The 12,906-nt window shown below is 47.4% G+C and overlaps 1 protein-coding gene across 10 annotated transcripts in view; it reads left to right on the top strand.

Moving 5' to 3' along the window:
• LOC121711523 (adhesion G protein-coupled receptor L2-like) overlaps nt 1-12,446 on the top strand; it is an 85,723-nt gene extending 73,277 nt beyond the window's left edge. For 5 of the 10 annotated variants that reach the window (XM_042095221.1, XM_042095202.1, XM_042095212.1 and 2 more), the window contains 6 exons: nt 716-807; nt 2,050-2,218; nt 2,895-3,023; nt 3,378-3,474; nt 5,303-5,431; nt 10,540-12,446. In XM_042095221.1, coding sequence (XP_041951155.1) covers nt 716-807; nt 2,050-2,218; nt 2,895-3,023; nt 3,378-3,474; nt 5,303-5,431; nt 10,540-11,570 — 1,647 coding nt within the window. In that variant the 3' untranslated portion in view covers nt 11,571-12,446. Of the gene's footprint in view, nt 1-715; nt 808-2,049; nt 2,219-2,894; nt 3,024-3,377; nt 3,475-5,302; nt 5,432-9,731; nt 9,783-10,539 lie in introns of all 10 variants that reach the window. The other 5 variants (XM_042095248.1, XM_042095266.1, XM_042095240.1 and 2 more) reach the window with 2 other exon arrangements.
• Nucleotides 12,447-12,906: the final 460 nt, after the last annotated feature.

The raw sequence follows: 12,906 nt of genomic DNA, 5'->3' as shown, positions 1-12,906 counted from the left end.
GGCTGTGAGCGTGGCTGGGGGTGGCAGGGCCCAGTGAGGGTGAGGCTGGGGGAGGGGGCAGAGGGGGGGCGGCTGGTGGCTTGTCTCCTGGTAGTGGGCGTCCGGTGGGGGGTGGGGTGGGGGGGGGGTGGCTGGTGGCTTGGCTCCTGGTAGTGGGCGTCCGGTGATGGAGCCCCCTGTGGCCATGCTGCGCTGTTCATCAGCCCCCGGTCTGCAGAGGCGCCGGCCGCGCTCCTGATTTCAATAGCAGCTGAGAGCAGGCGAAAGCAGGCGCTGTGTTCTCCCGAGGGGCTTTGTGAAGCGGGGGTTTTGGCATCGGGGAATGAAATGTGGTCGACGGTGGCTGATTCAACAGGGGAGACCGAGAGGGGAGGGGGGGAGAGAGAGAGAGAGAGAGAGAGAGAGAGAGAGGACTGGCAAGAAGCGAATAGTGAAAAACCCCACAAAGACCTACCTAGTCCAAAACAGTGGGATATCCTATCACTCGGTGCCTGCCCACGATTGCGTAATTGCTTAATAAGTGTTAATTGGTTGCTAATTGTCCGTTAATAAGTCACTAAATGTAGAGCACTCTAATCTAGGGCAGGGCCTCTTTTTCCAAGGGTGCATTTCTGTCCAGCTCACATTAGAAGACATTGGAGTGTCTGTGTCTGGGCGGTTGTACATTGAGACACTGTGGTCTACTCCTGTAACCTTGATATTGTTGTTTGGACAGCTCAATCTCATCTTCCTGGTTGTGACCATGTACAAGATGGTGAAGCATTCGACTTCAATGAAACCAGATTCCAGTCGCTTGGAGAGTATAAGGTAAGACATGTCACCCACACTGAGGAATAGCCATGGTGTCTGCTTACACCATTTTATTTACAGTCTAAGAGAAATGTACTGTAGAGCCAGGGACACAAATATGGGTAATTTACCAGCTTTGTTGTTTTATTGAGATTTATGAAGTTAGATGTAGGAATAATATCATAATAATGTGTTTTTTATCGTCGATTGTTTTATAAACCATTTGCTTTTATTGCAGCTTTTAATAGACTATCCCAGCAGGGACCATAAGCCATTTCTGATTTGTTTTGTTTTTTTCTCACACATATTTTAATTTTGCTTACAAAATAAAGCTGCACAAAATAACAGATGTACACCCACACATTTAGATCAACTTGGGTATAATTATCACAATCACGGAATATAAATGTAAATGTGAATGCACCCCCACCCCGTCCACCATGCATGTGTAATTTCAGTAATACCCAAACGGAGATGGTTGTAATTTGGTGTATTATTTGGATGGGCGTTGGGGTGAGATGTCGGGGCAGTGGGTCAGACTGAGGCTAAGCAGAAGGGAAGCAGCCATTAGAGAGCCCAGGCATGTTATTACAGAACCCATTAACCCTTAGTCCAGCGCGCCCAAGTTATTGTCGCACACTAATTGAGTTGTTCCACTACAATTACATGCTAGAAGGACAACTTAATCTTACCAGATGCTTCTGGTCCATCTTGGCACCAACACTGAAACCCCCAGCACATGGTAGTGTTGGGGGGGGGGTTGAAAAATGAAACACTTTTGTGGGACACATGCCCGTAACTTCGGTCAAACATCCAGGCAGAGAAATAGGAGACCATTGGACGGAGAGGGAGCGAAAAAAAAACCTCTCTGCCGTCCCGACGCTGTGGATCAGTGCCTGACTGCTGTCAGCCCGGCCGAGCACGGGGGTCACCCGATCTGCTGGAGGTGTTCCTGGAATCTCCAGTGGAAAATGTGCCGCATTTGCTCTCTCTCTCTCTCTCTCTCTCTCTCTCTCCTCCCTCTCTCTCTTAGCCCACCCTGGGCGAACCTCCATAAAACACCCGGACATAACCACAGCAACAACTCTTGGGACATTGTCGTCCGATTTCCCCATTATCCATCGTGGCTAAAATTCCCATCCATCCTTATTTATTGGGGCTCATTTTTATGTGCTTGAGTGGAGAGGGGGCACTTTGTGCTATGTATTTGTATAGTGACGTTATTACAGCAGCTGTGATTTGTACTCATGTGTGTGACAGGTCCTGGGTGTTGGGGGCATTTGCACTGCTCTGTCTGCTGGGACTGACGTGGTCCTTTGGCCTGTTCTTCCTCAATGAGTCATCCGTGGTCATGGCGTACCTCTTCACCATCTTCAACACTCTGCAGGGCATGTTCATCTTCATCTTCCACTGCCTCCTTCAAAAGAAAGTAAGCACAGTCATGGTGGGGAGAGCGGCTATACCGCTAATGATGGTTGAGTTTTGTTGACTTAACTTGTTTTGATTCAGTCTACTGAAGCAATAACTGTTGAGTTCCTGTTTTTTTATTTATTTATTTTTTTATTTAGCATTGTAATTATGTGTCTAATTAAATGAAGTCGCAATTACATGAAGCCTTGCCTTTAGTCTGAATCTTTTGTGATTAGCCATTCTGATAGTGGTAGCGGCTTTTTGCTTCTGGAGGCAATCTGCAATTTATGAGCATGCCGTCATCAAAAAGCCTCTTTAATTGGTGTTTTTTAGTTTCTTCTTTGGTTTTGTGCTGTCTCTCATGCGCTATAGTGATTTCAGGCTGTCTTGCCATCAACAGAGAGGGGTAATTTAAAAGAATGTCACATGAAAGACATTTGCTCCTCAAACAAAAAACAAGAATTCCCCTATCCAGAAACCAAAAGCCACAAACAAACATCTTGGCACTAAAAACAAGGCTATTTTGACACATGGCACAAGAAAATAGTGATTTTTTTGGACACTCTCGTCATGCGTCTCATCAGTTTTTCTCTCACGCTGTGCTAACGTTTTAATGATGGCTCGGCTGGAGCCCCCAGTCAGACGACTGTCGCTGATTCACGCTGCCCTCGCTGGGCGCTCTGTGATTCCACCAGGTGCGGAAAGAGTACAGCAAGTGTTTCCGCCAGTCCCAATGCTGCGGCGGCCTGCCCTCGGAGAGCACTCACGGCTCGGGGAAGGCGTCCACGTCCCGCTCCACCGCCCGCTACTCCTCTGCCACGCAGGTATGACCGCTGACACTGACTGACACAGCAACTTACTCAACACAACAACTCAACAAACAAGTGCTTCTCACCAGCAGCTGACAAATGGATCCATTTATCCCTCATGGTGCAGGTCCCTGCAGGCTGGGGTTGGGGTTGTGTGTGTGTGTGTGTGGGGGGGGGGGGGGGGGGGGTAGTGGTAGTTAGAGGAGTGAGAAATATACACGCAGATAATACAATATAGAGTATAAACGGGAAGATGAGAAGGGCTCTCACACCTGTGTGTGTGTGTGTGTGTGTGTGTGTGTGTGTGTGTGTGTGTGTGTGTGTGTGTGTGTGTGTGTGTGTGTGTGTGTGTGATTGTGGTTGAAACAGAGCCGTATCCGGCGGATGTGGAACGACACTGTGAGGAAGCAGTCAGAGTCCTCCTTCATCTCGGGAGACATCAACAGCACCTCAACACTTAACCAAGGTAAGTGCACCCCCGGCCCCCCAACACTCTGCCCTGCTTTCTACAAGGCCCAACCCCCACCCCGGCGCTCCATGGCTGTCTCACAAAACACACAGCCGATTCAGTCGATACACCACCACAGGCAACAGCCGACCCTTTCCAACACTTTTGTTTTGTGCCCTTGACTTCTGACGGTGGTTTTCGACACATCTGCTGTGATGAAACCCCTCTGTTCTGCTGTTCTGATAACAGCAAAAAATAGAGGTTATGGAGAGCTTATCCGACTAGTGCCTGGTTACAGGGGATAAGCAGTGCCTGGATATTGGGTAATTGGGGAGTCTTTTCGTTTTTTTTTTTTTTTTTTTTTTTTTTTTTGATGAATATTTCAAATGTTCTTGTAACATCCCTACGGAAGTTCTGTTAAGAGTTCCCAATCCCATAATTGAAGAGAAGATAACTCACCTGACATGATCCAGTCTATACTTGTCTGCAATGAAAGACTCATTCTGCAACATTTGCATTATTTCTTTAGTCTTCCCTCCCAGTCCCAACAGCTACTTGTCTGCTTTGGGGGGAAAAACGTTTTGATCTATTATTTAGCAGGAGTCAGAGTGTGGCTGATGAGATGATGATATTAAACTCAGCACGACCCTGGCAGGCGGGAGAGCATGCTCTGCGCCGCGCTTTCGCAGCCAAAGTTACTTTGGAAAAACTTGGCCATCCAGAGCACAGTGGTGGCCGCAGCCATGTGTGTTGTGTCTCAGTTACTTGTTTTTTCCTTCTTGAAGTTAGTAGTAATTTGGGAAGATGCCTCACTAAAGTTTTCAGCCCCCTTCTTCCTTTAAATATGCTCTTAGCACCCACTATCCAAACTTCCACTGCACACTCAGTGCCCGTAGACAGAGTGCATCTTGATATAGGCGTTTGCTTTGAGGCAGAGAATCTCTAAGATCGTATTGAGATTACTTTTGTGGACGAGAGCAGGGGAAGTGAATTTGGGGGCTCACACTTGTTTTGTTTTGTGGAACACAGTTCTGTGCCTGTGGGAAATTGAAGGTCAGACTTGTTTTTGAGTATGAGTCCGAATGGCTGTTTCTCTTCACACTCGTTGGAATGTAATCAAAACTACGCTGATGGTATACTTTTCATGACTTTATCTTAAAGAAATTTATTCAGGAACCTGCTGGGACCCTACTCCCTGCAATTTACCAATGTGCCTTTTTTTTTCAATGGAAGGAAATAGTCTGTGTTCCAAACTGCGCTGTTTCTCGTGGTTGACCTCAAGGATGTTTTTAATCAATTCAAAAATAATCAGATTAAACATAATAGCTTCTAAGTATATAAATAAATATGGGACAGATATGCTTGACAATTAAAAATTCTTCTAAAGTGGATATCTACAATAGCCAACCCACAGCAGTGGGCGAGTTTCCTTACATCTGTGCTTAGAAATGTTTGATGAGTTGTTTGTCGAATTACATATTCTTCCCAAGTTTTGTGATGTACACAAACAGAAAATGAAGCTTACCACAATAATTACCCCCAAATATGTATTGGTTATGTTTTTCCTGTCGTAATTACAATCATCAAAGTTGGGATGAGAAAACCCATCTTTTTTGTTTGTGAAAGATCAAATGTAATCCTACTTTATAATTAAAACGGTCGTGGCAAAAAAAAGCTTGACTTAATCCCATTTGAAGAGATGAGTAGGATGGCGAGGTAGTCTTTTTTTCCTCTCATTATGTCTGCGGCTTATGTGAAATGTGCCTTTTCTTCTGCTGCTGCCTGTCCCTCTCTCTCCTCCTCTCCTCTCTCTCTCTCTATCTGTCCTCTGCTCCTCTCGTCACAGGGATGACTGGCAACTATCTTCTAACTAACCCCCTCCTCCGACCTCACGACACTAACAACCCCTATAACAACCTCCTCGCTGAAACCATCGTGTGCAACACACCCTCGCCCCCAGCCTTTCATTCTCCAGGTGCACTATGCCCTCCTCTTTTATGCTCTATTGTGTTACTGTGTGTGTGTGTGTGTGTGTGTGTGTGTGTGTGTGTGTGTGTGAAGTGGGTGGGTTAGTGGGAAACATGCATGTCTTGAAATAACTGCAAACAGTTGGGGTTGAGGTTGTGGGGTTGGGGAGTTGGTGTTTTAATTGTTGTTTCTCAGCATTAGAAGTTTTAAGCCATTTTTGATTTCACTTTATTCCCTCTCACTCACGCTTCATTCCAAAAAGATTTGTCTGGATTTTCAGTCCAGCGCCAAATTAATTTGCTCCTGCTAAGATTCGTCCAGCCAATTACTTGGCTTCCTCCCCACTGACATCTCACCCCAAGGCACACAGGAAGTTTGGAGACGGAGGATACAGAGTTTAGCTGAACAAAAAGTGTTTTTTTGTTTTTTTAGTGGATGTTGCGAGGTACTTACACAAATTGGAGCACTTACGGAGTAATCAGCATCAATAATAAAACAACCCGCCTTTTTTTAAGTGCCGTGCACCTCATTGTCTCACATTCCCTTTTTGTGCGTGCACTGTGATATTCACCCGCCCTGCCTAGTCCGTAATGAGAATTGCTACAACAATAACCAGGCAGGCGTGGCTGGCTATTTATTTCACTTGCCGCTTGTCGACGAACACCAAGAAACAGATGCAACGGCACACAATTGGAATGCTGTTTGTGTCGTCTCTGCTCCACTTTCTCCCCCCCTCCCCATCCCCATCCCTACCTCGTTCTCCTCCTCGTCAAAGCAAACAGGAGGAAACAGTTTTTGCATTCAGCCATCTCTCCATGTTCTCTTCCTCTGAGATGTTATATCACAGGCAGCAGCCGTGTGGGCTGCATTGCACCCTCTACCAGAGCGGTACAGAGAGAGAGAGAGAGAGAGAGAGAGAGAGAGAGAAACAGAATAAAAGGGAAGGGAAATTCAGAGGAGTCATAGAGCAGGTATCGTTTGTGCCGGGAGCTGACAGATGACAATGCGGCTGCGGTGTTCTTCTGACGCCGCCGTCTCCGCATGCATTTTTAAATGGCATCTCGTTCCTGAACGCGGGGTCTTTGCATTTAGATGGCAAACAGACCTTTGAAGAGGAACGGAGCAAATAGTGTGCCGCATCTGCATACATTTCCGTTTCCTCACGCCCCGTCGATTGACAGTGAACTAATCAGCACTCTGAAGGAACCTCAGGAATATGTGTTTGTGAAAATGCTACACAAGGAGATAGGGAATCAGAGTTTATGTATCCACGGGGCAGTTTTCCTACCAGTCAGGTGTATACCGCTGCACACTACCCACCTCAATAAGCGAGACTTAAAAAATTACACTCACCTGAAATATGTCTTAAAACATGTTTTGTGTATCAAAAAATCAGGCATTTAATGTCACAGTGTGTGTAGTAGAGCAATTATGACAAAAATAATTTGTGTGTACAGGATACACACACACACACACACACACACACACACACACACACACACACAGACAAACACAAAAGAAAACATTCACACACAAGCACAAAAGAAAATATTCACACTCACAGAGAGAGAGAGAGACAAACAGAAGCACTAAGCCACCTCCAGCTGTCAGTCACATTCATCATCCCAACGCTAGAGAGGGAAAGCTCAGTGGTACCTTTGCTCGTTCAAACACACGGCGGAGGAAATAACTAACGGCGTAAAGCCGAGGCATCATTACTGACACACAGAGAGCAGGGAGCCCTGTTGCCAAGAGTGAACAGGAGTGTTCAGCAGGAGGGGAGCCGATAGCATCCTCTTGACATAATTACAGAAGAGATTACAGAAGGAGATGTGCAGCCACGGCGCATTCTCCCTTACAACACTATCAGTGACATAAACGAAATTAATAGTAATCCTCAAAAGCTCAGTGAGGGGTGCACGGCAGGCAATCTTGGAGGGCTTAAGTTGCCTCTGAACACAAAGGGAATCCACTTATGGAGCAGGATGAGACTAGCGCCATTTTTCTTTTTGTTTTTAGTTTTTTTTTTTTCCTTCTAGATTTTGCAACTGTGCCCCCAACAAATGTGATGGCCCTTTTTGTTGTTGTTATTCCTTAAAGCCAAATGATGTCAGGAGTTTGCGATTGAACAACAAGGCCCATTGGGAGAGTGAGAGAGAAGCGAGTGGAGGAGAGTTTAACTTCACAAGGCAACTGGAGAATGAGAGCATGTGAAACGGAAGGCCGCAGTTTTTCACCAAGAACTCCTGAGAAGGAGGCAAACGAGACAGAAAAATAGAGAGTGGTGGAGGCAAGAATGAAAGACAGCGAGAAAGAGATGGGGGGGGGGGGGTAGTTGAGAGGAGAGATGTGAATAGCCGTGTCTATTCAGCCTTACCCAAGGCTGTGTATTTCACTAGGGATGCACATGCATCAACACTTTTGCTCAAATCAAGTAAAAGAACAGATCCAGGTGAGGGGTGAGTGTAGCACAAAGACTAGAGCAAGGACAGTGTGTCCATCTTAAGCACATTCTCACAATCGATGGCCTCCAAGTAGCCAGCCATGATGCAGGCTCTTTAACATCTGCCGTGCAGCAGCAGTCCAGAGCCTCTCGCGCCTATTGTAGCCCCTGCCGCCTCAAGAACAAAACCTGTCTGGATAGTAATAAAACAAGCGCGGTTGTTTGATGCTCAAGCAAATGCAAATAATCTCTGCAATGGCACAATTTCATGGTGTCTCTCCCACCCCCGCCCCACTCAACCCCTTCTCTTTCTTTCCTGTCCCTCCCTCCCCACCCTCCCTTGCTTTTTTTTCTCCTTACGAAAAGAAAGCCTTTGATGTCTGTTTTTTACTTTCCATTCTCTGTCTACAAAAGAGACTTTTCCTTATCTCACTGACGGCATGTTACAGGAGAGCAGCATTTTTTTCCCACTCTCTCTCTCTCCCTCCTTCCCTCCCTCCTTCTTTCTCTCCATTTTAGTCCCTCGCCTTTTGACCATAAAAATAGCAAATCACCCTTTGTCGTGAACGAACTGGACCACTCATTGGTCACAACTCCCCTCGCCATTTCATCGCTCCTTTTCCCTCGATTTTCATCTGCCCTTATTTCTCTCTCTCTCTCTGTCCCTCTCTCTCTCTGTCCCTCTCTCTCTCTGTCCCTCTCTCTCTCTGTCCCTCTCTCTCTCTGTTGAGCTTTCTTTATTCTTCATTAATGGTGTCAATCCCCGTACACAAAGGCCTATTTGAGGAGCACTAATAAGTGGCCCTAGCTGGAAAATGTACCATAATGCTTGGATTAGTGTGCTCTGCGTTTCATTCCGAGCCCCTTATTAGCCTATCCGTGAGACATCTAGGATGGGGGGGGGGGGGGGGGGGGGGTGGGCACATCAATTTTGTGGAGGCTCGAAACATTACAGTCACAGGCTTATCAGAGTGTTCAGACCAATTATTTCAAATATGCCTGTGTGCAGACCCCATAGACCTTGGGGGGGAATTTGAAGTCAAATAAAAGGGATGGTGCAAGGCGAAACAGTGGAGCACGTGCCACGCTCATCAGACCAGATGAGAAGAGCTAGCTGGAGACACATGACTGGAGAGAGAGCTGTGATTGCTTGCTGCTGGTCCCCTTACACTTGCCACATCCTGAATTCAGCCATCCTGCCAATTTGCTCCATCATTTCTCAGAGGGAGGGGGGGGGGCTTACGGTTAAAGTCTGAATGATCTCCAATGAGCTTCATCACTCTACCAATCAGGGACAGACATGTCGTGGAGGACAGGTTTAGAAACTCAGACTGCTTGCCAACTGAGTCATATAATCTTATAGAATGCATACGCTACAGCGTAGAGCATGTCGCCAAGGCTGCTATGAATCACTTGGTATTTGGGGCGTAAATATTGAATGGAACAGTTTCAGAAGAGTTTTGACATTGCTATTGTCCTGGTGTCAGTGCTTTTCTGCTTCTGTGGCTTTATGCTATTTTCATTTTATTTATTTATTTTTTAAGATGGGTTAGTGCATATTCACTGGTGGAGGTGCCACTAAATGGCACACCAAATCCAGTCTTTGACACCACAGTGGGGTATTTGGGAGTCTGGGAAGTCACACGGGCCAAATATGAATGGATGGTCTGAATTCAGGCAGGACCGTTTTTGTTTGTCTCTTTTTTTCTTGTTTTTTATTATTTATTATTATTTATTAGTCTTAATTATTATTATTTAATTGATTTTGTGTGTCTCTTTAAATTGGTGATCTGATCACTCCTTTGTCATGCTGCAATTAAAAAAACGACAGTTACTGTTTCACTTTTCTTTTGCGCCTCGGCAGTCCTCAGGCCTGATGGCCTGAGCAGACACACTTGATGTGAATGGTGGCAAAGTGAGTTGGGCTGCACCCTGCCTGCCTGCCTATCTGCCTGCCTGCCTGCCTGCCTGCCTGCGTGTGTGTGTGTGTGTGTGTGTATGTACCGCTGTGGGCTGTTGTCTGCCATGTGGCTGCTCGTCCAACACATTCCCCATTCACACCTATGATTTCCATGTGGACATAGAGACATTTTTTCTTTTCATATTTTGAGTTGGTTGGTTGGTTGGTGGTTTCATTTTTAAATGTGTGAATGTGTGTGTGTGTGTGTGTGTGTGTGTGTGTGTGTGTGTGTGTGTGTGTGTTTGTGTGTGTGCGCGCGCCTAGTGATTTGAGGTACAAACGCTTGCTCCTACATTTGGCCACATGCTGTGTGCACGTATTAGTGTGCTTGTGTGTGTTTGTGCGTGTGTGTGTGTGTGTGTACATGTGTGTTTGTGTTAATCATTGCTTGTTTTTAATATTGTGAAGGACAATCCAAAACCTTAACTTAAAATGTGGGTTGGTTCCTGTGGACACAAATGGCTACATTAGCATTCAGTGCGACAAAAACAAACTTCACATTTAGTCACCATGCAATTTGTTTGCTTCCCCTCACCAGTGATTCTCACATTCACCACGCCAAGATGCTGGCTCTCGGCTATTGTGCTGGTTAATGTCCTGAACAGTATTAAAGAGGTTGGGTGGGTGTGCTGGTTGTTTTCTCTCTGATGTGTTGCCATGGCAGAATGTGTCCAAACTGACTCCTCTCCTCTCCGTCCCTCCCACACCACAGGTCAGCAGTCCCTGACCAACAGCAGGGACGTGAGCGCCATGGACACGCTGCCCCTCAACGGTAACTTCAACAACAGCTACTCGCTGCGCGACGAGGAGTACGAGGACCCGGCGGCCGTGGTGCGCTGCACCGCCGACTGCACGCTGGGCCTGGACGACGCCGCCTTCGAGAAGATGATCATCTCCGAGCTGGTGCACAACAACCTGCGTCCGCGCGGAGCGTCCAGGCCCTGCCACGGCGAGCCCGACCCCCGCGCTGACAAGGACCGCGAGCGCGGCCGGCTAGCCGGAGGGGGAGCGCCGCCCCAGACGTGGCTGAGCGTCGAGGCCGGGGTGCGGACGAGCAGCCGGTGCGGAGCGGGCAGCGGCAGCGAGGACGACGCCATCGTGGTAGACGACGGCGATGCGGACGGGGTGGACGCCTCCTCCCCGCTGACGGCGACGGCATATCCAGTGGCCGGTGGGCCTCCTCCTTCGCACCACCCTCCACTGGAGCTGCTGCTGCACCCGCACCACCGGCAGGCCCTCGAGGCCCCGTTGCTGCCCCAGCGGACTCACTCGCTGCTCTACAGTGCCCAGCGTGCACAACGGCGGGCCCCGCGCCGCCAGCCCGGCGACGACGGCGACGACGACGAGGACGAGCGGTCAGACGACGTGGACGGCATCACGGCGGAGACGTCGCTGGCGGCCCAGGACAAGGGCTCGCCCTCGCCCAACAACAGAGACTCCCTGTACACCAGCATGCCCAACCTGCGGGACTCGCCCTCGCCGTACGCGGCCGACGAGGACGAGGACGACGAGCTCTCGCCCTCCTCGTCCACGCGCAGCGAGGCCGAGGAGCTCTGCCACAAGAGCATGCCCGACCTGGGCGACGGACCGCCCTCGCTCTCCTACTACCACATCAGCCGGCGGGGCACCAGCGAGGGCTGCATCGGGCCCGGGGACCCCGAGGACTGCCCGCCGCCGCCACCACTGCCCGTAGACGGCGAGCCCCCCAAGGACGGACAAATGCAGCTGATCACCAGCCTCTGAGCTCACGGGGGGTAGCGGTCCAAGAGACGCTTTGCCACTTTTGCCCACCCACCCCTCCCTATCTCATTTCATTTGCTCTCTCTCTCTCTCTCTCTCTCTCTCTCTCTCGTGCTCTTTCCTACTCCCTCGATCCTTTGATCTGATTCGCAGGCCACCAGGCAGGAAAAGTGAGCCACATGTAGGAGGAGGCAAAGTGAAATGACATTTTTACTGCTAACTCAACAAACACAAACACACGCACACACACATACAAACACTCGGTTTTTTGTTTGTTTTTTACAAAAAGAAGGAAGAAAAACATACCATCTGTGTATTTTTAACTGTTCTGTTGGACTCCTGGGGTGGTAAAATGCACAGAATGGCGTGTGTGTATGTGTGTGAGAGAACGAGGTGTCCATGATAAGCCTGGCGCCATCCTCACCCAATGCTTTTTTGTATGATATAATGAAACCATGCCAACGTCTTGGAGCTCCGATACTGTCCTGAGTCTTTTCCAAGCGGGAGAACCCTACTGACTCCGGAGCCTTCAGATACCCCCGACTCTAGAGCAAGGGCCACCCCTCAAAAAAACTGAAGACTGAAAAGAAGAGATTATAAAGAACCACTACTTCAGACTCAGGCCTTATATTTTCTCTATTGCACATTCAACTGTACAAAGAACAGCTAAAGAAGATATATTTTGCTGTACCACAAGTGTAAAAAAAAAAGATGAAAAGAAAACCAAGCAAAACAATTATGGCAACCGTTAAGTGCGAGATGTCAGTGAAAGAGATTATTGTGAAGAGGTTGCACATCATGTTAAAAAACCTGTTTATTCTTCATACACTTCATTCATTGTAGTACCTTTAAAACATGGAGAAAAAAAGGAGACTCATAAGTCCATACACACATGAGCAGTGTTTTAGCTTCCATGGAACATGGGTTTTGACGGTTTTTTAAAAGAAATGTGTTTTTGCCAATGTTTCATGTACCATTTCAAACAAAAGATAGCAACGCCTTGCACAAATTTGGAGTGAATTGGGTTATTATGTAATTTATTTACTGTAAAATACTTGACAGTAATAGTCAAGATTCAAATATCTTGTGTTGATACGATCAAAAACGTTAAATAATTTATTAAGAGTGATGGATTGAGGAAAATGAAAGGAAATGTGCTGGAAAGAAAGTGTGATTTGCATCAGCACTGTTGATACTCATTTCAATCATTTTGTAAAACCCCATTGTCAGAAGCTGATGTAAAATCCAACTCTTGTTTGATGTCAAATAAATGTGAGAATTTTTTCTGGTTTGCAAATTCTGAATTCGAAACAGTGTTTTTATTATGTGCGTGGGTGTG

The sequence above is a fragment of the Alosa sapidissima genome, chromosome 1, assembly GCF_018492685.1.
Source record: "Alosa sapidissima isolate fAloSap1 chromosome 1, fAloSap1.pri, whole genome shotgun sequence".
In the NCBI taxonomy this organism is placed as follows: Eukaryota; Metazoa; Chordata; class Actinopteri; order Clupeiformes; family Clupeidae; genus Alosa; species Alosa sapidissima.
The sequence above is the reverse complement of the archived record's forward strand: the minus strand, read 5'-3'. Positions and strand labels throughout refer to the sequence as shown.